The sequence below is a fragment of the Echeneis naucrates genome, chromosome 1 (assembly GCF_900963305.1).
Source record: "Echeneis naucrates chromosome 1, fEcheNa1.1, whole genome shotgun sequence".
Lineage (NCBI taxonomy): Eukaryota > Metazoa > Chordata > Actinopteri > Carangiformes > Echeneidae > Echeneis > Echeneis naucrates.
Window position 1 is genome coordinate 19,133,371 of NC_042511.1, and position 25,375 is coordinate 19,158,745.

General features: G+C 39.5%; 1 protein-coding gene across 1 annotated transcript; it reads left to right on the forward strand.

Moving 5' to 3' along the window:
• Positions 1-239: 239 nt before the first annotated feature.
• Positions 240-24,612, forward strand: fbxo41 (F-box protein 41). The gene is made up of 13 exons (XM_029510735.1): positions 240-788; positions 1,630-1,859; positions 10,875-11,082; positions 15,355-15,428; positions 17,720-18,086; positions 20,671-20,883; positions 21,480-21,595; positions 22,058-22,210; positions 22,298-22,393; positions 22,517-22,635; positions 23,087-23,245; positions 23,512-23,627; positions 24,467-24,612. The coding sequence occupies exons 1-13, from the start codon at positions 240-242 to the stop codon at positions 24,527-24,529; spliced, it is 2,463 nt and encodes an 820-aa protein (XP_029366595.1). The 3' UTR covers positions 24,530-24,612.
• Positions 24,613-25,375: the final 763 nt, after the last annotated feature.

Below are 25,375 nucleotides of genomic sequence, written 5' to 3' on the forward strand. Positions count from 1 at the left end.
TTCTCCTTCTTTTTTAGGATCTCCATCAGAGGAGCCATGAAAGATGAATTGAAAAGACCAGTTAGATTTTACTACTATGTGTGGTCATGTGACTGAGCACACGGGGTCTTTCTTCCTTTCCATAGCTGTCCCATTCTCGCCATGAGAGGATCCGTTGAGTGCTTGACCACTGTGGCCTCATACAGGCGCTACCGTTGTGCTGTGTGAGCGCGCCCCCCCTCCAGCAGTTACTGCACGGAATGGCCTCTCTGGACCTGCCATACCGCTGTCCTCGCTGCGGGGAGCACAAGCGCTTCCGAAGCCTGTCGTCCTTACGTGCCCACCTGGAGTACAACCACACTTACGAGACCCTCTATGTTCTCTCCAAGTCCAACAGTGTATGTGATGCCGCTGCTCTGCTTCCCCTAGTGGCCGAGGGAGCTATCCTCACGCCTGCCAACAACAACGACCCCTTTGAGCCGCTGCGTCCCTCGGCTTTGAAGGAGCGACGCTTTCCTTGCCGTGAGCTTCCTTGCGCAGACGACCTAAGTTTGACCTCAGCTAACTCCAACTCTGCAGCACGGTACATTCCCAATGTGGAGTTTCCCCTGGGGGAGATTTTTATGAAGAAAGCCATGACATCCACAGACCCAGGTACCCATGGAAACCCCAGCACAGCTGTAGCAGTGGCCGCGAATGTGGCAGCAAGTGCAGTGGAGGCGGCCTATGAGGAAGGCCTGGCACGACTGAAGGCACGGGCGTTTGAGCGTCTGGAGCTGGATGAAAGGCTGGAGAAGCTGTCTGAAGAGGTAATTATGATCGTTTTGGGTTTTGGCGCTCACAGGTGGTTGTGTTAAATGTGGCATTTTGATAATCAACCCACCTCCATGTTGGTAACTAACCTGGAAAAGCTTCTACCATAAAAGCAAACCAAACAACTTTGAGTGGGTTTGTTTCTACAGACAAAAATGATCAAAAAGTATGATCACATGAATATATAATAATATATAATATTTTATATATATATATATATATATATATTATATTGAATATATAACATTTAGTTTTTAACTTAGACACTACAACACTATCACTACGTTTCTTAACATCCTCCTATCCTTCCTCAGATTGCTTCGAGAAGTGTATCTGATGAGTTACAGCTCAAAATTAGTCTCGCATTTTATCCGTAATCATACCCGTCGCCTACAGGGAGCCCAGCAGTCTCTTTATCAGGAGGCTCTCTGGAACAAAAAGGATATATAGAGATCACAAAGAAAATCTAAATATGAAAAAATATAGCAAAAGAAGTATATACCTTCTGCAATTGGCATAACTGAACCACAACATTTGCATGCTTTTTTAACAACTGAATTTATATTATTTATATTAATATTTGTAGAAACCACAATATCAGATAAGAAACAAAGCAGTTTCAGAACTTCAGCACATACAAAGGTTTTATTCACTTTTTAATCATAATTGACTCAAGTGAATGTGATTTCTTTAAACTAACAACACTGTGAACCTGGAACTTTTTTCAGTGCGTTAATCACTGAAAGTTAGCTAAACACTAACCCTAACCCTAAACCTTGTGGTTTTTCATGTAACATCATTGCCATGGCATGATGAGCTTAAGTTGTTGTCTTGTAGGTGGAGCAGAAAATAGCAGCGCGTGTAGGCCGCCTTCAGGCCGAGCTGGAGAGGAAGAGCTCCGAGCTAGAGCGGGCAAAGCAAGAGAGTGAGAGGCTGAGCCAGGAGAAACAGGACCTGGAGGATAAGGCCTCCGAACTCTCTCGGCAGGTGGATGTCTCTGTGGAGATGCTAGCGAACCTGAAGCAGGACCTGGTGAACAAGGAGGCAGAGCTCAACCACAAACAACAGTGAGCAAAATGCACATGTCACTCCAATTGTGTCTCAACCCATGCTTCATCATAGTGACAAAAAACCAACTGCTCAAACGAAATCATGGATAGTAAACATTAAGCTCCCATATTATAAAATTTAGTGAGGCAGTTATCATGTGTATCATCTTCTCATTCATATGCAGCCACCAGATGTTTTCTGAATTGGTCTCCCTCCAGGGCTGGTTAGTTGCTCATGCTGAATGCAGGTTTTGATGGGAGCAGCTGGGTCAACTAAAGCGCTGTCTGGCTTCTCTCACAGCCTGGCTGCCTGACTTCCTCAGACAAGTCCCACTTCGAAGCTGCTATGCTGCTTCATGAAATAGTTAAAAGTATGGCTGCCATAAATAGGATCACTTGGATATAAATCACACAGTGGTGATGCAAGTAATTGGTGGCTCTGAATCTGTTGAGCAGGATTTGGACCGCTCCTACATCATCGTACAAAGACTAAGGAAGACCAGGCTCTGAAAATTTGTGAAATTCTCAGCGCTTTTGCTGAAACAAACCCTAGGATGGTTGCCGATGGGTGTTCCAAACATTGATACTATTTAAAGTTAAATCAATACCTTCTCCACAATTATATTTTACAAAATGCCTCACCAACATGGCATTAAATTTCCGGGAAGATCATCTTATCAGCGTCCACCATCTAAATAGAAGAGAAGGCTCTAGAAATATAAATATAAGGTTTATTCCTAGAGCACAGCTGAAGCATCTCCTTTCATACTCAGACAGTATAATAAATGTGTCACAAATGCAGATAATTTTGTGTAAGCTTGTATAGACATGCCTACTTTCGTGGCATCTTCAACCACAAACACAAGTTTTTTTTCCGATTTCCTTTCTTATTATGATCAGCAAATGTTGACAAGCATCACATCAGGATCATATTAAAGTCATCTGGTATCTGTGCATTGTGTTTATCAGTCAGGGCATTCAGCCTTGCATTTCTACTTTTTATCACCCTCTCCTTGTTCTCCTTATCAGGCTTGAACATCAGCAGTAGGTTAGAGAGAGAAAGTCACTTTCCAATACCTCTAATCTCATCAAAGATTTACCACAGCACACATCTCTGCCTTACATGCTTGTGATTTCTAAAGGCATCACAAGGCCCCTTGTCTTTCAGCACTAGTGTCATAAATCTCCTTTCATGGGAAAGTATTAAAAATGTGTTTGAGTCATATCCCATAGTCTGATGGCCAAAATAGTATAACTCTAACACAAGTGGACAGTTCTCATCTTGTGACAGGTTAACACAAAACAGTTTTTCATTGGTTTGAATGAGCAGTAAGACAAGTGTACTTTTCTTCCATTTAGTCTCTGTTATTTTTGTAAAGGTTAGCAGCTGTGGACATGCTCCCACACCTGGGCAGCATCAGGCCAGGAAGGTTGTATACTTAAAATCCTTGTCTGGACATGTTACTAGCCCTAACCCTAACACAAAGTTCTTCCAGCAGCCCAGCACCTCCCTTCTCTCCCTCCCTCCCTCTCTCTCTTCCCTTCCCTAACACACTCATCCACTTTTTCTGTCTGTGCCTGTTTGAGGAGGAGCTGGCAGTCTAACAGTAAGCTCATTCAGGCTGTAAAATACAGAGTAGTTCTGAAATGGAAAAAGGGCATCACAGTCAGTGAATGTGCAGCAGGGTTGATGACTAAGCAGTAGTTAACAGGCACAGAGCAGCTTAAACATGTCTCCTCAACAACCTAAAAGCACTTAGATGATATTTTCTTACCTTTGATTTTTACCAGTGACTTCAAATACCCTGTGAATGTCTTTGCCCTTGCAAGGAAGTATGCATCATTTTATACATCAGTGGTGTCAAATGCAAAAATGTGAATTACTTGTGAGTTGCTATGCAACAAGAGGAAACTCCTGCAATCGGGTTTATGCTGCTGGCAGTCCCATGCATAAAATTATCAGACAGCAGCCTGATGATTTATTCTGTGCCCAGAAACACGATACATAATTGTGGAAAAACTGTTTCAATTTGTCCAGTCAGCATTTTAATCTCAATTTGCTGTGAAATTTGGCACGCACAAAAGCACATTACATCCTGATACTGTAATAGTCATTGAGTATACAAAATGATAAATACAGTGTTCCAATCAAGGCTGAATGAATTACAGAGTTTCTGAACATGGCTGTTAATTCACTGTTGTTCTTGTAATATTTAATTATTCCTTTTCTCTCAGTAAAGGTTCAAATAAGATATTCACGGGGTCAGGACAGTATCATTCTGAGCTGTGCAATGTTTGCAATCTAATATGTCAGCTTGGGACAGGAAACAAGTGTGCTATTTTTAATATTTTTCAATCAAATTGAATGTGGCATTACCACAGCCTCTCGGTTTTAAGGACCTCCAAGTATCCTTGCTGTCAGGACAGTTTTGGAGAAATAATCTTGGGTTTTGGAAGTTTAGGAAAGTTCTTTGTATAAAAAAAATAAAGACTGAATAGTTAATTAGTGAGTCTAGAAACAAAACAGCCAGTGTTTTAGTTTTTGGGTTTTGATTTTCAGGGCAAACTTGAACTTGAGAACTAATTACTTGGACACATTCTGACTCTGACTTGGACTTGGAGTCAACCCACTGGATATATTCAGACTCGGAAAATGGGGACCCAGGACTCATTTGCTCAGTGATTTTTTTTTTTTTTTTTTTTTTTTTTTTTTTTTCAGTTTACATTTCAATTATCTTCCTTTTTCCTGTTTTGAGTTTTTTGAAGAGAGAAGAATAAGAGAGAATAGTAGCAAGCAACATCCCAATTTAGGCAGTATGACGTAATGAAGTCATTTAAATCCATGCAAATAATTTATTACCCAGGATGTTAGCTGTTCAATCAATTTTTTGCATCCTCTCAGATCACAACATATCTTCACTGTCCAGCTGTACAAAAGCAGGTCATTCACTCATAACGCAGCAGTTAATTAGGACTGGATTCACAAGCTGGCAGACTGAACTAATTGTCTCCATTATTTATTTTTGACTTTTTTGTTGTTTCCTGAACTGAATTAACCAAACTTACGCTTTCTTTGTTGTAGGCAACAGCTTTTATGTAGACTCAAACAAACTGTGACAGAAATCCTATGGTAGAAATCCGAGTAACTGATATGCTCTCTTGAAGGGCTGTATTTAACGTTGATCCGTCATGTCATAGCCAAAATCCAATCCGTTAATAAGATCAGTATAAGTGCTAATATTGATCCAGCATTTCAGCTAGGTGCACCACTAACTGTAAATATCTTGTAGAGTGTGGTCTACAAATGGTGCACATGATATTATGTCTTTCCTCTGCATACTGCAGAAGGGGGTGCTTTGGTCACATGCAGTGCTGCAGGAGGCATGAACCCAGGGCCTTGATTTCTTCCTACTGGCTATGATAAAGGAAGCGTGTGCAGCATACGAAAACAGGAGAGTCTGAAGACTGCACAGAACCTGGAGGAGTCTTGCTATTCACTGGTTCACCCAAAAAACAAACAAAAAAGACAACTTTGTTCTTTATTGAGTGATCTGGAATGCAAAATGAAGCTGTCAGGGAAGCGAGAGAACTTGCCTTATTAACGGCGGCAGCTGAGATAGATGGAAACAGGATCTGCAGCATGCAAATGAGGACAGTCTCGACCTGCACTTGACGATGGCTCTAGTCAGGGGACTGCGTCTGTAATGGAAATGTTTTAATGCAGGGTATCTCAAACAAATGTCCAGCCTCATGTAAGCTGGAAAAGAGTCTGTATGATGGTAAAACACCTTCACAAGTCATCGACAGCCAAAACCCAGATTAGCAGGTTTCTGGGGAACGAGTCGTACATTTCTATTCCTAAGGGGCTTTGGAAACTGTGCATTTCAAACTGTGTCTCTTTCATCATCCCTTTTCTCTCAGCCTTTCATCCTTGTCTATCTCACATCTCCTCTCATGTCACCAACCTCTAGACAGCTCCTACTGCTGCTTTACTTTGTGTTGTGTTATGTGTGTTTCTATGTGAATGAGTTCACACAAATATGTGACATTATGACATGATGGTACAATGTAGCACACTGAATTTGTCTCTTCAGAAAAATAAAGGCTCTATTTGATCCAGGTGTCAAAACAGAGCAACACGCTGGCAGCCGGCCTTTGTTGGAAACCAGGAAACGCTCCTATTCATGCAACATCCTTGTCTTCCTCATGCAGGCCTTTCAGTCAATCATCGCTGCTCTTAAATATTAATGAGGCATAATTTTAAATTAATGCCCAGGGACGATGACAAGTAGGCTGACCAGTGATTGTGATTAACATTTAAACACAATTTAAACACAATCTTTCAGAAGATTTTGGTTTTTTTTTTCATGCCTGTTATAGACGGATGTCTTTGCCATACCAGGATATTTGTTTTGGATGGTAAGTGGAGGGGAAATTAAATATGGCTGGCTATGTACTTGCAGTACTTTACCAGAATGACACATATTCAGCCCATTTTCATTCATTTAATGGAAAAAAAAACTCTTTTTGCTTGTTAGTTTCTGATTCTCATGACCTTAAATAAGCCGAACTGAGGTGAAAGGATAAATGGAACTTTTTTTTTTTTCCCAAGAGAAAGACAATAAGGTTTCAGGTTTTAAAATTACAGCAGCCAGTTACGCCCTGTATCCCAGAAGCATGACGTTCGAAAAAAGGGTGGCCTTCTTATTCCTCTTATTACTCATTTTTATGCTAAATTAAGCTAACCAGCTGCTTTGTCCAGATGATGTGAGAGTGGTGTCACTCTGCGCAGACTCTGATTGCTCAAGATGTTAGACTATTTGCTTTAATTTAATTCTCATCAGTGTCCTTTATGATGCTAAATATAATGCATGCTGTTCAGCAACAGATTTGGATGTTCAGTGTTTCTGTGTGTGAGCATGTGTGAGATGGAAATAAATATAGAAAGGAGTCATGGACCCTGAGATATATTCTGCTCACTGTGAACACAAGGATCACAAGCATGTGGTTTCCCTCCACCCACAAACGGGGACTGTTGTGACGAGGGCGGCGTTGAACCAGTGTGGAACCTCCACCGAGTCATTTTTTTTCTGAATCACACCCCAGACTAACAACCTGCTTGGTCATCACCCAGAAAAGATGGTGATTTGCCTTTGCAACTCCTCCAGCATTTGGGTAAACACACATGCATGTTTGTCACCTTGAGCCGTGTGTGTTTTGAAATGGATGGATTGACAGCAGGAAGAAGCCACGTCCCATTTTTCTCCCCTCCACTGTCAAATCTCCTGTGCTTTCAGCTTCCACTTGACTGCAGAATTCTGTTTGTTGTTGCGTTAGCCTCTGCAGTGTTTTTTTCTCTCACAGGCTCTTAGTCTATTCACTCTTCCTCATGGGTTTTATCAGCTTTAGTCCACTGATTTTTCCCTAGTCTTTACCTCTGGTAATATGCCTTTTAACATGGGTACTCAATTTAATGTATTAATTTCTTCCTTACACAAGGAAAGCGAGAGAAAGGCTTTGCTGTGATGCTTCCAGCATATTCCTCCCATTAGATGATGTGGCTGTCTCAAAACCTGATATATTTTAATATTGATTTTGACATATAAAAGATTAGATACTTAAAACAAAAATATAGTTTAAATTACACACGTAACTAATCAAACAACCACTATTTCAAGATGTGCTCAGAAAAATAGATGTTATTATATTAAAACAACATTCGACCATGTTTGCTGTTTAAGTCGAACAATAAGAATAAATTTTTAGCTTAGGGCTGCCCAGCCATACATCAAATTAGATACTCTAATTATTAAATCAAAATAAATTATACCTAGAGTTATTTATTGTGCATGCTAATGAGATGCATTATTTACAGTCGAATGAATCATTGACATAAACTGCAGGCAGTTTACTAATTTATGCTATTTTGACATGAGCACTCCACATACAGCATCTGTCCTTTTGCATATTGATTAGGTGTTCTTTTTTGTTTGTTTTTTGCTGTTTTTTTTTTTATGAGCACACACTTGCAAGTCCCATCACTGCAGCAATTTTCAAAAATAATGCCACAAAACTGTTGTGTGAGGAAACTATGCAATCATGGGAAGCTTTTGGTATTAGGTTGAGTTTTAAGCATTCCCAATATAAATATGGCTATTTATTAATATAGTCTTGTCTGAATTATACAAGAAGATATTATTCTCTGTCTCCATCTCTCTTCTCTTTTAAGTGGGGCTAGTTTATTTGGATTGTACATTTTATATATAGAGTCAAGTAAAAATACTTTTCCAAATTAGATTAGAATCATCAATATGTTGAAACACAAATGAAGGAACTGTTAAGTATTTTAAAAGGTAATTTCAAAGAAAAATTTGACAAATAATTATTAGTAAGCAATGTCAGAGGTCAGCAGATTGCAATGAATCCTTATATCTACACCAATATTTTTTATTTACTAGAGCTCCACAGTTTCCTCAATTTTTTTTTTACTTCAAATATTTTAGAAAATACATCAGAATAAAACGATCTGCTCACTGTGACACAGTGTGGCCTCTGTGACACAGACTCATTTAATGGCCTGGCAGCAGTTAAAAGATTTTCCATTATAACATTTTTGAGCTAGACTCACCCTTCTAACCAGTCACAAAAGGCCAAGGTGAGGGGTGAAAGCTCTAAGCTGTCAACCAATAAGTGAACATACTTTTTCTGTCTTCAGGCTTGCATGAGATACTGAAAGACGGCGTTAGGGTGCAGACTGTAGGTGAAAGGTGGAACAGGATTTATGCTTTAGAGTCTCATGCTGGTGCTAGCTAACATATTGCATAGAATTAATAATTATTTCAATCATGGCCAGTGTGAAATGGGTTGCTCATAGTGGCAGCTTGGATTTTGCAAGTCAGGACATTTCTTTCCTAAGAGGTCATCGAATATTTTACTAATGCTCAGTGGCAGCTGGACACTGGGGAGTTCACCAAAACAACCTAATGTATTGTTTATTGTTGCACACCCTGTTTGCTGCCCCACAGGGACCACAGGTTCAGCTAATGCTATTGTTAAGGTCTAGTCAGAGACAATGTTGTCACCTCATATGGTTGGTTCAGTTTGCCCCTTTGTTGATTTAAAAAAAAGACTTTCTTATGTGTCAGATGAGTGTTTACCGTTTAGTTTACCAAAAGTAGAGAGGAGAGTTTAGAGTTTGGTGAGGGTGAGATGGATGGTACCGTCTCAGCTATCCAACACGCACATTCTTCAGGTTTTCTCTGTAAATTTCCACAGTGACTCAACTCATAATCGAGACAATATACAGAAATAGGCCTCTGTCAATCATTTTATGCCTTGATACAGTATGATTCAACAACACCAATGTCGGTTAAAAAAAATAATCTTATACCACATTATGAGCAATTATGAAGCAAAAATCTCTAACTGGGACTGATGACAAAAGGGAAGAACAGAAGTTAATGGTCACATAATTTTACAATTTACCAATAACTTCTACTTCCGTTTCTCACCTACAGTCAAACACCTAGGCTCAATTTCAGACTCATATTTTTGGACTCTTCGTCTGAAGATAAGGAAAGTTAACTGTGCCAGATGCCAAACTATTTTTACTCCAGAATGTCCCCATTTCAAGAACATTTGCTTTGAGTGACTCTGAATTGTGTAACAGCTCTAAGTGGTGAATATTTTACAGTAGACGTTGCATATAAGCATCCTCCAATCAGCCTCCCTCATACAAGTTGTTAAAAATAATTGAGTACATGAGAACAAGAGCTGCTTGGTTTATTTAATGTTATGTTACATGTTGAAAACGAGAGAAAGGAAGGGAGAAAAAGGAACCCATTTAAACTGTAGGAGCACAGATTTTATTTTCAAATTCCCTGTCTGCAGTGATGGTGTGAACCTTTCACTAGTTCCCTGTCTTTGACAAGATCAGTTAACTGTCTCTCATTGTTTAGAGAGTAGAGGAACAGGTAAGGACACAGAGATACAGAAAGCAAAAAGTAAAAACAGACTTAAAGACATCTCTAAATTCTGGGAATTGGAGAAGTCCCACTCAGAAGCTCTTCCACATTAACAGGCATGAAATGATGAGAGAAAGCTCTGTAGAACAAGGGATGCGAGAGTTTGGGAGTGTGGCAGGAAGATATCTGGATGTGGAACAAAATGCCCAGAAGTGAGAACTGATGTTGAAATTGTTCAGATTATTAGCAAATACACAGAAGACAGTTAGGGGCCAGTTCATGAGGTGAGGTGAAGTCCACATTATTATTATTATTGTGGAAGCTGTCAACATTTTCAATTGGCATTTTTTTAAGGGCTGCTTTAAGTAGTTTCTTTTGCCTGCTGTGACCTTATTCCAAGGAAAGGCTTATTCCCATCATTGCAGAGATTGCTCATTGGCTTTGGGCCTTAGAGACTGAAGATATAATTCATCATCAAAGCTTAAATATATTTTTTTAATCTTATCTGACTGATAAAATTTGAGAATTCAGTCTTTCATCATTTTCACTCATGATTATTTAGTCATACATTGTTGTTTTTTTTGTTTGTTTGTTTGTTTGTTTTTTTGGGGGGGGGGCTGTTAACATGAATAGAATTACTGCAGGGAAAGCTAGAAATATGTGGGAAGCAGGCTGCACACAGCTACTAATGCTCTCTGAATTCCTAGTTTGTTTGCCAGCATATATCTAGGTAACACACTGTCCCTTAAAGGGACGAGAACTTGGCCTTCCTGTGTCTGTGGTAAAAAATAGCCTGCTGCTCTCTCACACTCCATTTCTCGACTCTCTTTCCCCACCTCTGTCCTCTCGTTCTTTTTCTTTATGTTTGGATTGTGTATTTATCTCTGCTGCCAACCCTTTGTGTATAAAGGGCAGGGCAACAATGGTTTTAAATGTGGGGAAGCTCAACTTCAGTTTAATAATACTTAATAAAAATTAAGTTTGCCACCAGATGACTATGTACAAAGACAATTTACCCTCCAGGTTAAAGGTTGTGCCAGTAATACTGCCATTCCTCCCTGCACTTTAGGGAAGTCGCTCAGATTGACCAGTTCCTTCAGGAGACGGCGGCAAGGGAAGCCAATGCCAAGGTGCGTCTGCAGCAGTTCATTGAGGAGCTGCTGGACCGAGCAGACCGAGCAGAAAAGCAGCTTCAGATCATCAGCAGCTGTGGCACCACACCCAATGGCAGCCTGGGACACTGCAGCCTACAGGCCTCCAAGGGCAATGGACGCCAGGTGAGGATCTGTGCAGTTATATATTTTGAATCCAACTTTATTTGATTAATGATGACATTTCTAAACAGTCAAGACAACAAAACATAATGCATCTACTCGTTAGTTCTACATTACAACATTAGCTAATTTCATGTATATTTTTACAATGATAAACTGATCCTTATTGCATTTAACAGTCTGATAATACAGAAAACCTTGGCAACAGAAAAAAACAATACAATACAAAAACAATAAAATTTAATTTCATAGCACATTCTGTTATTATTTGTTGTTTTCTACTATGTCTGGGAAGTTCAAAACAAAATTACAAAGTTTAATCTTGAAAAAAAAAAAAAAGAGAGATGCTTCAGCTGATAACTGAAAAAAGATATGTACCTTAAAGCTGCTGTTGTTGTTTTTGTTGTTGTCTCATTTACTTTACGGTAGAGGCAGAGAAGACAAATTTATCTCCAGCAGGGAGAGAACCATTAGAGATAAACCTGTTATTTTATCCCACAGTAATATTATCATTAGCTAATTAACAGTTAGCATAGACTATTATATTAGCAGATTACCCATATTACTGTTAGGTGTAGGTATATAAACAATAGATTTGCACATAAAGTTAATGCCAAAGCGAAATTAAATGGAAAGTGTTTGGTGTTATGTCAACAGGCAAAATTATTCTTATTTAGCACAATTCTGTTATTAAAGAATGACTTACAGCCTAATCTAAATTTATTAACCTTGTTCTATTTATGTACGCAATATGAAGTATGTAAAGTCTGCAATGTCTCCACAATTTGATATAAATTAGCCTCTGAAAGTCTGAAATGTGAAAGTCTCCACTTCCACTTCAATGCTTAAACTGAAGTCGCATCGAGCTAAGTGGCAGCATCTGACTGACAGCTAGCATCCTAGGTAGCTACATGTTAGCATAGTAATGTCAGGTATTCATATATATATATATATATATATATATACATCCTCAAAGTGCTACTTCCTGTTGTTTGATGGAGTGGGCTTTTACTAGACAGAGCAGCTTTTGCCTGTGAATAGTGCATAAGCATTGATTATGCTGAGTAATGTCCCTGTAATGCAACACAGGTCAAACCCATAATGGACTTTATGATGCCTGAGACAACAAGGCTACTCTTCTTTAAAAAGCTAAAGGGCAGTAACCACCCATTTCTTCATGCATCAGAGGGTGAAGTTCAGTACACTGTCAGATCCAAATCTCATCACAAGTAGAAGTGAGGGGAGGGTGAATGGACACAGAAAATTTAGTAAGATGTGCACATAGTGAAGATGTTTGATTTCAGCAGGTCATGACAGTCTGCGTGTTAAATGTGTACATCTTTTTAGTAATTTAGCTCTTGTGTTTAACAGTGATTAGCCACTCATTGCTTTACTGGTATGACATTAATGCATCGAGGACTTGACATCATGTTGTGTGGGTATATGTCTACACAACATCTAGTTGTATATGACCATCTTTCATAAAGCATTTGAAATTTCGTTGATTTCGTCATTCAGTAAATCCTTTGCACTTAATTTTAAGCCTTCTTATTGCAGTCAAACTTTATCATAATGAGCGGATCTTTTCTGATGTCCAGATACAAAGTTGTGATGGACTCCTTGAGTACAACTCATAGCCAAAAGTAAAATTTTGATCAGTTTGATTCCTAGGGTGTCTTATTGTCCTTTTTCCCTTGACTTAAGAACTTTTCATTCATCTATTTGATAACTTCAGGATCAGCCCTCTGTCAAGGCCTATTAGGTCTTTCCATACCATATTTGAAACTCTGTTTTTGTTTGGAGTTGTGGTATCATCTTGTTGGGCAAGGAAAATGCCTTTCCTAAGTGGCTGCCACAAAGAGCACTGTTGGGACTTAATTATACCTAAAGGGCTTAAACCAAACCCTGAAAAGCAGCCCTCAACAGTACACTTAAGGTATGTAGTCATGAAATACATCTTGCCATACAGCGTATCTATCTTCAGCATTTTGTTCTGTTGGCATATGGCTTATAAGACTGGAACTTATGTTTTTACAAGGTGAACTGGAGACCTGATTTCTGTCTGTTTGGCATTAAGCATCTAAATACTGGATATTGTGAAGCTCTGTAAGAGACAACATCCTGACCAGAGAGTCTATTCCCATTAAAAAGCTGGTTTTTTCTCTGGAAACAGGAGATCAGCTCTTTGTCTGGAGGCACAACAGAGCTTCCACTCTGGCATTTTTTTCTTCTCCTCTGCTTTGTTACACAATGATTATCAGAGAAAAGCAAAAGCAGACATTTTCTGCACATAAAAATGTAATTTAATCAAGTAACCTCTTTGAAAAAAAAAAAAAAAAAGGTTGCCTCTTTCATACACTATAGCGTGTGCTGCCATGGAAACCAGTTCTTGCTCTTGCTTGGTGAACACAATTTTGAATCAGATGTAATAATGTGGCACAGATTTTGTGTTTCACTTTTGCTCTTTATTGCTCAGTAACTAGCTTGTCCTCAGGTTAATATCACACAGTGCAAAGATATCCTCCTTTATACAGTACGGTTACTTTTATAAGCCTGTTACAAAGATTCCTGAAATTGTTTGCCATCTTAAATGCAAACAAAAATCAGACCGTCTCATGTATTTTATACTTCATTCTATTACTATATATGTTTTCTGTAAAATATGCATGTAATATTTGAAGCTACATTGAAACACATTGTGACCTGTCACAGTAGACATGATCATTTCAGATTTAAATATCAATCAATTTCATGTCTCTGTGCACCGCTGAAGCACCATGAGTAATCAAAATGACAAGTAAAAGTCTAGAGTCACACACTGGCTGGTGCCTTGTTATACAAACAAGGTAAGTCCAGAGATTTCAGACACCTTCACAACCTGACACCTCATCTCATCGTCACGGCATCAGCAAGGTCACCCTTACCTCCTGAGGGATGGGCTTTGGAGCCACTGAGGCATTTTATAGCCAACAGTGTGACAGTATTTCTTGCTTGTGTGCCAGTTCAGTCGAAGATTCCACTCTTAGATTAATCTTAATACTTTTCTTTAAATTAAGAAATGAACTGTAGTGATTTATGAACTGTTTGGTCTGTAATAAGGAGAGAATGAGAAGCAGAAACAGAGAAGAATTAGCCCAACGTTAACTCACCAGATCGGAGTTTGTTTTACTTCATCCATTTCTAAGAGATTTGTCCCTGTTCTGCCTTCACTGCAGACTGGCCAGGAATGAAAGCCACGAATGAACCATTTCCACTGGCCCACAGCCAGAAACAAGCTGTGTGAGCAAAGCAGAGCAAAAAAGAGGGAGAGAGGAAGCGACAGCGCCTGTGTTTGTGCACATTATCCCTCTATGGCACGTTGCCAATCTAGTACATAGAGTTCCACCTGGCAGTGCTTCACATACACACACACACACACACACACACACACACACACACACATACATACATACAGGATTTTGCTCCCAGGGAAACAGAATGAGTGAGAGTCAAATTGCACACCTACTACCAGATATACTTGAAAATTCACACCTGCTTTGAGAGGTACAGTCACATTTTGTTAGGTTTTAGGGAAGATGCTGAGAGTTTTTCTGTTTCTACAGTCAGGGTTTAAGGATGTCAAGATAGCCAGTCTGTCCATCCTGAAATCCTCTCCTGCAATATATAATCATGATTAAATCCCAAGCAGATGACTCTGGGATTTTAGAATCCCCTCTGGCCTCCAGTCGAGTTCCTAGTAGGTTAAATTTCACACATACAGAATGCATATATATGTTTGGCATTTCATTAATTCATCATCTTGTTAAACAGTTTCTATTTCATAAAATACAATTTTGTCAAACTATAGTCTATGATTGAATATACTCAGACCTCTATGCTGAACTGAGATGAAACCATAACCCCGTACAGAACAGTCTAAAATTGAAAGGCAGATTTCTGATATCAGCTCCTGTTTCACCTGTTTGACTTTATTCCCAGACCAGTGGGAATTAATTAAGGAGTTCAAATTTGTGTGACGACTCTTTGATAATGAAATAAACAGTGTTTTGTGGTTACAGTTGAGTTTGACAACACTAATGTTAATGTTTATTGACACAAAAACTAACATACAAGTCAAAACTCCCACATACTGTGGATTTCCATGTTAGAGCATCAAGGACTATTTGTCAGGGTTTGAGGGAGGAATATTGTGATAGAGTCAGGGGCATGTCTAAGGAAGCCTGGAAAACTCTTTCATTTTAATAACACTGTCATTGAAACATTGAATGTTTCTAGAGAAACTCCAGCCTCTCTGGGAGCACAAGAGGCATGTACCAGGTGTCAGACCGGCGCTCCTCTCCCAGCACAGGGTAAGTCAGCCCCTCCAACCCATTTTGCACCTTCTCTTCACTACAAGTATACAACATTAAACCAACCAGTACCATTAGTGCCAATATCAATGGAATTTGGTGCCCCACATCTTTCCTATCTGGTGAGAGCTGTTGTAGTGAAACACAACATGTCAGTTATGTGGAAAAATAACTGAACCCCTGGAGCCCCAAAGCTTTTAACCACCTTCTACTGTGCCGGCTGGCCTTTGCCTTTGGGGAGCTATTTCTCAGTGTCCTCTCTAACTGTTTTTCAGCACAGCGGTAGCAGTTACAGTGCCTCAGAAAAACAAGGAAAACAAGCACTGGGCCATGGTACGGCCTGTTGCACTTGTAATGCTGTTTTATTTTAGCTTTCCTCAGCAGTTGTAAAGGCATTATAAAGATACCCTGGAGTATTGTACTATATTTATTGCAATATATTACAAGAGCATTGCTTAAGTGAAAAGCAAGCAATATGAAGTGAAATTGCTAAATATTCCCTTGATTTATCTTAAATGTGACCATTTGCTTTTTTGTTTAGCTTTTTTCCTGTTTTCATTACTTTAAATTGCTGTTTGACCCCTGTAATCACACGATAACAGTGATTCTTACGTGCTTTTTCACATACTGACATCCAAATTCAGAAATTCATGCGTGCTATAGTATGGGAAAATGCCATAATGTGGCAGCAAGAAGATGCCGGTTGGATGTCTCTCTGCATGAGGTGTGACTCTGCAGGAGAATTTTAGAGACATGACCGTGCAGTGAGACTGACTAACACAGCTGTCACTCCCAGTTGGTATGCAAACCTATTTCCTAACATGATGTCGCACAGAGCCCATCATCAGGTTTTTTGCATTGAATCATTGATGGCATGACACAAACTCACAGATGTACTCGCACACACTCAGCTGCCTGTCTGAAGTCATTCATCATTCATTTGCCACTGACTATGTGAAAGGTTATAATCTCAAGTGTGCAAGCAACATATTTTATTATTATTCATTGATGCCCCACCAGATATTTTATCACTAATCGTTAGTCTACATGTGTCACTTTTGCACCAAAACATGTTTTAGTTGGGGGAGGTTTGTCTTTGTTTATTTGTTTTGTGGCTATTTTCTATCTATAATTAATATGTTTATATTTTCATGTCCAATAGTGATTTACATAGTGTTTACACGGATTAAAATCATCAAACGTATTAAAATTGTGTTGTAAGAGCTTCTTATGTTGCCATACTGCTTTAGGAAATCTAAGAAATGCCATGAGTAATAAGATAAGAGAAGAGCTGGTGTGTTCTTCTTCTGATTATTACAATGTAGTTTTATATTCACTCTGATGATACTTTGCATGCTGGATGCAGACACAGAAATCATTAGGCCTGCTACAGCAACTGCGCGCTTCATCAATTTGTATCCCACGTCTTGCTATTGATTTAATGCTGGCAAAACATTATTATCAGGTTGCTGTTTTGCAGTGCACTCATTAGCAGCCTGTAATGAATGTCAGTTTTGTCCCTTTCCCATTGTATATCATTAAAATCACAAACCAAATAATACTCATTTCACTTTAAGAGGAAAAAGAAAAATGCCCTACTTCTTGGAAGGCTGATATTTGTAACTGCTTATTACTTGTGTTGACTACTGTAGTAGATTATTTTAAGTACCATTGCAGTATGCATGTATAAAAACTGCCTTTCTTGTAAGATAAATCCTCTGAATGCAGCTGTTGATAAATGGCTACACAGCACTGTGTCTATGTGTAGTTCATTTGGCTTTAGGAATGCTTTGGTGCATGGTGCGACATTAAAATTCAATATTTGCTAGTCAAGCTGACAAAAATAACATTTTCTTTTCCAGCAGCATTCAGTTCTTTGCTGAACGATCTGAAACAAACTCTCTGGAGGTTCTTTAAATCTAAATTGAATTTGTTACTACCTTTCATTATATTGACTGTGACTTTTTATTCATATGCCGCACTGTAATTTTTTAACTCCTGATTAATCTATCATTTTTTTTTTTTTATATAGATAAATTGCTTCAAGCCAGCTTGTTGTTGGCAGGTGTTTTATAACTAAAGTTGCCTCTGAAGCTCAGTAATTAACATGTTATATTTTACCTGTGAAGAAGAATGAAGAGAAGCTACATTAATAGACTATATTATATGTATATATTATGACATATTATATTCAAAGCTAATATTGAGTGGACCGTCTGTGTATTTGATGTGCTATCATGCTAAAAAAAAAAAAAAAATTATCTATCCTCTTCCTCTCTCTTTTGCTTCAGAGCATCAGGGCGGATCAAGTCCGTTTCACAGGGATCTGGAGGTTATGACAGTGATAGTGTCGAGATGCATCCCATGGAGGACTGCCCAGAGGTTCAGTACTATCACATGCAGTGCCGGCTGGGAGAGGGGGGTTATGAGCGCTCCCCTAGTTGTGGCGGTGGTGGCTCAAGAAACTGGGGTCTCCGTAAACAGGCCATTCAGAACTGGCAGCGTCGGCCCTACAGGAACAGCACTGAAGGCGAGGAGGGAGACGTGTCTGACGTGGGCTCCCGGACCACTGAGTCTGAAGTGGAGATGTGGGAACAAGAGAGGAGAGCTATGGCTGAAATCCAGCAGTCTGCTGCACCCTACCCTCAACAGGGCAGGGTAGGTTACCGTCACAGCACAGGTAAGAACTCTCCTTAATAGCGATTCAGAGTAAAAGAACCCGTTATTCTTAGAAATTCACATGCATCTCTCTCTAATCTAACATCCAGTAGCTCTGATACACAGGGGCCAGGATTTGCTGAATAACAACCTTAAAATGATTCCTATAAGAGCAGCAATGTTGTATCTAGGTCAGGTTGAATTTAAGGCACTGCAATGTTACAGGAGCTTTATCACAGACCAAAGATCGTTCAACAAGCTGTGCAGTCATGAGCATTTATGATAAACCTGGGGGGCTCGTATATCTGCAGCTATTTGTAGACAGAATATAGACACTAGTATTTTTATTATGTGTTATTGATGTAGTATCAAGAGCCCAATATGGCCCACCTTGTTCGTTAAATTACCTGTTAAATTTGTTTTTCTTTGTTAACAAGATGTTTGTTTACCACTAGTATGTTGTGTCAGTTGTAGTAGGTGTTTAAACCAGGTCATACGTTGTAGTAAGTTCTATATGCTCTCTGTTGTACATGTCTGTTGTTGGTTGATAGATACTGAACATAATTGTATTTGTGAGAACACTATTTATCTGTTGTATAGTCTCAGTTTCTCCTCTCAATCTTAGCTTTGTGATCGACAATGGAGCCAAGTCAAACAGCCCTCATGCCCGCACATTTCTTCAGAGCCACTACAGATTGTACATCTCTCTGTTAACTTCATGCCCCTGCCAAGTTCCTTAAACTCCCTGCTGTTGCTCTCCATTTTTCTCCACCTGCTGATGGGTTTATTTCTAAATAGCAGGAAGATGGAGGCTTTAGGAAAGGAAGCAAAACTCTGCTAGAGCCCTAACCCAAATTCATATTAACTTCCATTACTGCCCCATTAGCTCAAGCATTTTTCTCATGTAACATTCAATATGTTTCTGGCTTTCCTTGGCTCTGACGTAGCTCTTCTCATTGAGAGAGTCTCTGCCAGGTTTTATCAGATGGTATGTATCTACAAGCACAGTTTTCTCTCAGCATGTAGCACACAGCTTAGCTTTTTTAGCTTATTTCACAGTCTTGATTGTAGGTGGTGTGTGTGAGCGAGAAAAAGAGAAAGAGTGAGAGTGTAAGCATTGGTTCATAGCCCTGATGGTTTTTAGCTGACAACTTCCAAGGCAAAAAATGAAGTCATTTAGGAGCAATCTTGCTGTGAGGTATAATTCAGGCTTGAGCTGGACACATGACACCAGCCAAAAGATAGCAACAGACAGAATAAAGAGAAAAGATGAAAATGGAACAAAAAATTATGTAATCTCATTTAGTGTTTTGTTGAAGGCTGGCGCCACCATGTGACTGAATGTCTTTCAACATTGTTTAAGTGTGTTCGATTTTAAAATATTTGCTTTCAAAATTGAGTAACAAAGGTCAAAAAAGGTCAGAATTTTTAGCATGTGCACTTAAAATTTATACATTGATAAATATAATTAGCCTTGTTTTAGATTAAAAAACAAGAGAGAGCAATCAAGTGAAAACTTTAACATGATATAGCAAGAAAATATGTTGTGAAATACCATATATGCATATGTAAACAAGTATACATGTGTGTGTGTACACCGTAATAGTATACACTGATAAATTATGTACCCGAGCTCAAAGTCGAACAGACTGAGAGGTCTCTGCAGTAAAACCTACCATGATGGCGGATTGTTATGTGTTCATTTCTGTTATTCTGTCTGCCTAAATTGTATCAGAGAGTTGGCAAAATAACAAAAGAGAAATTTTGACAGTGCTGCAAACTACATCCTCCCAAATAATCATGAAGTTGAAGGCAAGGGGTTCAATCTGAGGCAATGAAGTGTCTCATCTTGGTAACAAGCAGGATCATCACATGAGAACACACCAGGGTTCAAACATTTAAAGGCCAGTAAAATCTGCAGGATCACTAACAAGGAGTTCAACGCAACAGTCATCCATTTTCCTACTTGCACCACACATGTATGAACTTATAGTTCAAGAGTTACTATCATAGTTTTACAGTTTCTGTCTCATCCAGCCACGTGACGCAGAGCACTTGAGTGGGTCCTTTGTGGCATCCTCCATCATACTGCACAACACCATGCTTTGCACATATTGCATATAAACCGTCACAATGGGACCATATGTTTTTGCATTGCACATTACAAATAGTATGAAACCAAATTTGCTATTATTGTCATTGTTTATAGTGTTTCTTTATTTTAGATTCATTCTGACTATTTGTTTTACTTTCTTGTCTATTAGTTTTATTTCGTTTATTATTTCACCATCCCTTTGGCTGCCACTCTTTTGTGTTTCTGTGTCAAAACAACCAAGCTATATAAATATGAACGTGCAACATGTACATTGATAGCCTTTTATGTATCCAAACAAAGCTCTCCCTACATTTAAAGAAGTCAAGTCACTCCAGAGTGTGATGAATACTTGGAAAGCTAACGTCAATATTCGCTCCAAAAATCTAAAAGATGCATTTTCTTTCCATTCAGGTGTTCCACCTCCAAACAGTGTTTAAAAGATGATGACTTGTCTTCCCCTCAGGACGTTTGGAAGGGGTCTATAGCAAGCCATGTCGCCATGAAAAAAGCCCATCCAAATCTAACGAAGTGATCAGTCCAGAGATCCTGAAGATGCGTGCGGCCCTCTTCTGCATCTTCACCTACCTAGATACTAAAACGCTGTTGAGGGCGGCTGAGGTGTGCCGGGACTGGAAGTTTGTAGCCCGTCACCCTGCTGTGTGGACCAGGGTGCTCCTGGAGAACGCTCGCATTTCCTCTAAGGTGCACAGCGCTTACTTTGATACTTTAAGCCAGTGGTTCCCAAAGCAGGGGGATATTTCCCCTGGGAGGGGGACACAGAGCATTCGCAGGGGGGCAGCACAGGTTAGGGTGATACACCGTGAAGCGGTGGCGTCTAAAAAGCTGAGTCCTGAGCTGAACAATGTAATGACTGACGTCATTGCCATAGTCAACTATGTCAAAATACGACCCTAACCCTAACCCATCTTTTTGGACAAAGAGGGCAGTGATCTTGCCCACAAGTTTAACTTTAACAAGTTCCTCATGAAGCTCACATACCTCAGTGACGTGTTTCTGAAACTCAATTCAGTGAATTTGCAGATGCAGGGCAAAAACACACACCCACAACAATATTGATTAGTGTTTAATTGTTTAAAAAAACACTGATACTCTGAAAATAATTATGCTATTAAGATGATTTGTTATTTTATTGTTTATTTTTTTATTCCAAAAGAGGTTGTATCTTGTATCTGGGGAGTGGTACCTTTATCAAAGCAGAAGCAAGTGATGCATTTAACTGTATTGGCTTTTCTGTGTGGTATGAAGGCTTTCACTTATCACTGTGTTTTTCCTACTAGTTCCTGAGCACTCTGTCTCAATGGTGCACTCAGACACACTCACTCATCCTGCAAAATCTCAAACCAAGACAAAGAGGAAAGAAGGAAACAAAGGAGGACTACCTTAAAAGCACACGGTGAGACACGCATGCAGTACAAACAACAAAGACGCTGATTTTACAGCTGTGTGTGGTTTTTAAAATATTATACTGCTTCTTGGGGACAGCTTCATGCATTGTGAAGTGATATGGTTTTGAGAAAGCCAACAAGAGGACATACATGATTCAATACTGATATTTTTTTAGCTGTTAGCTCATAAGCACAGAAAATATGTTTCCATTTCATGGAAAAAAACGGTAAAGCGTAGAATAAATGCAGTGTGAGTGAGGCTGTGTAGGCCATAGCTTAAAGTTGCTCTTATACTGTTCAGAGAATTTGTAGACATGCTGCTCACTGCATGCACGGCCACAGACATTTCAGGATCATTCCCTTCTGCGCAATAAGTGGCTCAAGTGCTGTTCTGAAAGTCAGGAAAATGACTTCCTCTGGTCTGTCTTTATCTGTTTCTCTGTTGACCTTCACTTGCATCTCTATCTAAGTGGTTGTCTGGAAGAAGGTCTGGAGGCATTGTTAAAGGCCACAGGCAGCAACCTGCTCATACTAAAGATTTCACACTGCCCCAACCTGCTGACTGACCGTTCGCTCTGGTTGGCCAGCTGCTACTGCCGAGCCCTGCAGGCTGTAACCTACAGGTGCATCAACAAAGCTGAGTGGAACTGATTAATAAACCAAGAACCGCCATTGTCGTGTGGATTATTATATTGTGTTTTATTTTCCAGGAGCGCCACAGACCCAGTGGGCCAAGAGGTCATCTGGGCCCTCGGAGCAGGGTGTAGAGACATAATCTCCCTGCAGGTGGCACCACTACATCCATGGTAATTAACAGAGAAATACACCAAATCTTCTGTGTTCTCTGTTTTTAACTAAATATTCTATGCTGTAAACACTGTTAGGGCCTGAAATCAGTGAAGGTGCCTTTTATTTCTTGTCTCTTTCAGCCAACAACCTGCTCGTTTCAGTAACAGATGTCTGCAAACTATTGGAAGGTGTTGGCCCCACCTCCGGGCTCTCGGAGTAGGAGGGGCTGGATGTGGCATTCAGGGTTTGGCTTCATTGGGTAACTGTTTCTTCCATCATTTAACTTGTTTATTATGGCTTTCACAAGAGGTTTCAGACACAAATATGGATTTCATTATTAATTTATGATGAAATATAACCCAAGTCCTTTCTTAAACCATTTCTTTCAAGAGTGCACAGTTTTATATTGCAGAACCAGATGAAGATTATGTAGAATACATCTACATACTACATCAATTAACAGTTAACAGTCACTGAAATATTTTGCACTTGACACTGAAAAATCTGTTCAAATAATAACTTACATAATCTCAAATGTTTTTATGTTGCCCACTGTTAAAATTAATGTTGAGCAGTTTTGGAAAAATAAATCCATCCAGATATTATAATTTTGTATCAATAGGCTGTAAATTAGTCCTATTGCATCTTGGAACATCATTCCACTTTGTCCTGTCTATCTTTTCATCATTTCCTTGGAACACCACTATCAGCGAGGAACTGCATGCGGTTGCAGGTGCTGGAATTGGACCACGTGAGTGAAATCAACCAGGAGGTGGCAGCAGAGGTTTGCAGAGAAGGTCTGAAGGGTCTAGAGATGCTGGTGCTCACTTCCACCCCAGTCACCCCGAAAGCCCTGCTCCACTTCAACAGTGAGTAAAAACATTAGTCTAATTGGGACAGTGAACTCTCAATTGGTTCTTTATCAGGATAAAACTTATTATTAAAATCAGGTACTAACAATATTTTTGTACAGACCACTAAAATATTGTAGGGTATGTTTGTATTTAGACACAGTTAACGGTTATTTTATCATAACTGGACCTGCACCATTTTGATGCCAACCTTCTGCTAGTTATAATATTAATTTATCTACTTTTCAGCAACATAATTACAGATCCTGGTTCTATTCATGTAGGTGTTTGCCGCAACCTGAAGTCCATCGTGGTTCAGATTGGTATAGAAGACTACTTTGAGGACCCCAACAGTCCTGAAGCCAGAAAACTGTTTGATGAGATGGTTAACAAGCTGCAGGTACCAAATTACATAGACCCACATGCTTTTGGAGTAAACCTTTGGTTTTTGAGTCTGGGGTTCCCGAGCTGTTTTCCTTCTTATTCTTCCTTACCATCCACTCATTCTTACACTAAACACTCATTTCTGAGTTTCATGGTAAAATTACATGAAGGTAAATTTAATATGACAATAGTTAAGCTCATAATTGTCCAGAGGATGAAGTGCATTTATCTTTATGCTAGCTGCAAACCATTTAAATCATGACTCAGTCCTTGAAGTTGCAGTGATGACTGGTTGTAGATGTTCTGGTGCACACTCACTCAGCTGAGCAGAGGCTAAATGTAAGAGGCTCAGGTCAGTCCTATAGCTGACCACACACAAGCAGAGATTTAAAAAGACTGAAATCCCAGGGTTTATTTATGTTTTGTTTTTATGAGTCAGTTTTACAGGGTGTTCTCCTTGGATCTTACACTCAAGATGGTTGGGTAGCTTACAGCAGTTAGGTAACCACTCTGCAAACAGCCATGATTTATTTTTATCCCCCCCTTTTCAAATTTGCTGTGAAAACAAACCAGAGCTTGCCTCTCATGTTTAATTATCTCCTTTTTTTGAAGCAAGTTCTGAAGACATGAGTCTCAAAGTGAGACAGTCATCCTTCAGCTTTTGCACCTCAGTGCTGTAGTTTTCTGTACAGTTTCCATCAGATGTTGTGCACATATGCGCTGTTAATAGAAGAAAAAATATAAGCGTAGAGACAACTGTTTCCAGTGATGTAAATGTTATGTATGGCTGTCAAATTAAACACATATTGTTTTAATGACATGCGATTCAATCATTAATTCCTTCTTTTTTTTCAGGCTCTGAAGAAGAGACCTGGGTTTTCTAAAATCCTCCATGTGAAAGCAGACAGTCTCTGCTAACATCATTTGTGCAGATTCTTCAAGTCTTGGAGAGGGGCCATCTTGACTCCAATCAATCAAAAAGACCCAGCTGTTTTCAGCCACTCTAGAGGGTTGAATGCATCTGTAGCCCCAACAGAAACAAAAGCAGTGGCAGTGAGGAAGCTTATTTGGACCAAAAGTGGCACTATCTATGAGATTAAGGGCCTGTTTTAAGCTCTTCAGACTTTAATAACCCAACAAATGTAAGGCCCCTCTTTCTCAGTCGTCTTTTTCTCACCATAAAAAAGGCTCATGCATTCACATAGAGCCAGACCCCATTCTTGAAACGCTTGGGGCCTGGTGACAGCGCTGTATTTAACTGTCTGTATCCACATAATGCTTGATTTAAAACCTGAGACTACCTTGAGCTCGTGGGCAGGAGCACATTATACAGCATACATTCTTCCCACAGAGAGGAAAATTAAATGGTGGCAGGTTTGAGAAAAAGGTAGAAAATGTAATTCCCTCAAAAGATGTTGACTTTTGTTCAATGGCAAGAGTCTCAAAACAGGAGCTTTACATTTGTGTTTGCTGAGTGTGTGAGTGAATGCAGTGCATAAATAGACTATCTGAGAGGAGAATACATAGTTTTCATCCAGTCTGCCCTGCACAACTGCGTGCTGAAACCACACAAAGGACAATGTTCAGCGCTTACTGCTTCCACCGGTAACAGAAAAATACTGCACCAGCTCCAGACAGGGCAGAGGACGTACAGACCTTGAAAGTCTTCTCGCCACTGCATGGCAACAAGATTTTTTCTCCTCTGCTTCCTGTGACAGCCTCATGCCAGAAACCTGGAGTCAGTGTTTTGCTTTTGCTTTTGCC

Coding starts and splice junctions, on each gene's coding strand:
- fbxo41 (XM_029510735.1), top strand. CDS start 240: ATGGCCTCTCTGGACCTGCCATACCGCTGTCCTCGCTGCGGGGAGCAC. Junction 1,860..10,874: donor GAGCTCAACCACAAACAACA/GTGAGCAAAATG, acceptor CCTGCACTTTAG/GGAAGTCGCTCAGATTGACC. Junction 22,394..22,516: donor GTGGCACCACTACATCCATG/GTAATTAACAGA, acceptor TGTCTCTTTCAG/CCAACAACCTGCTCGTTTCA.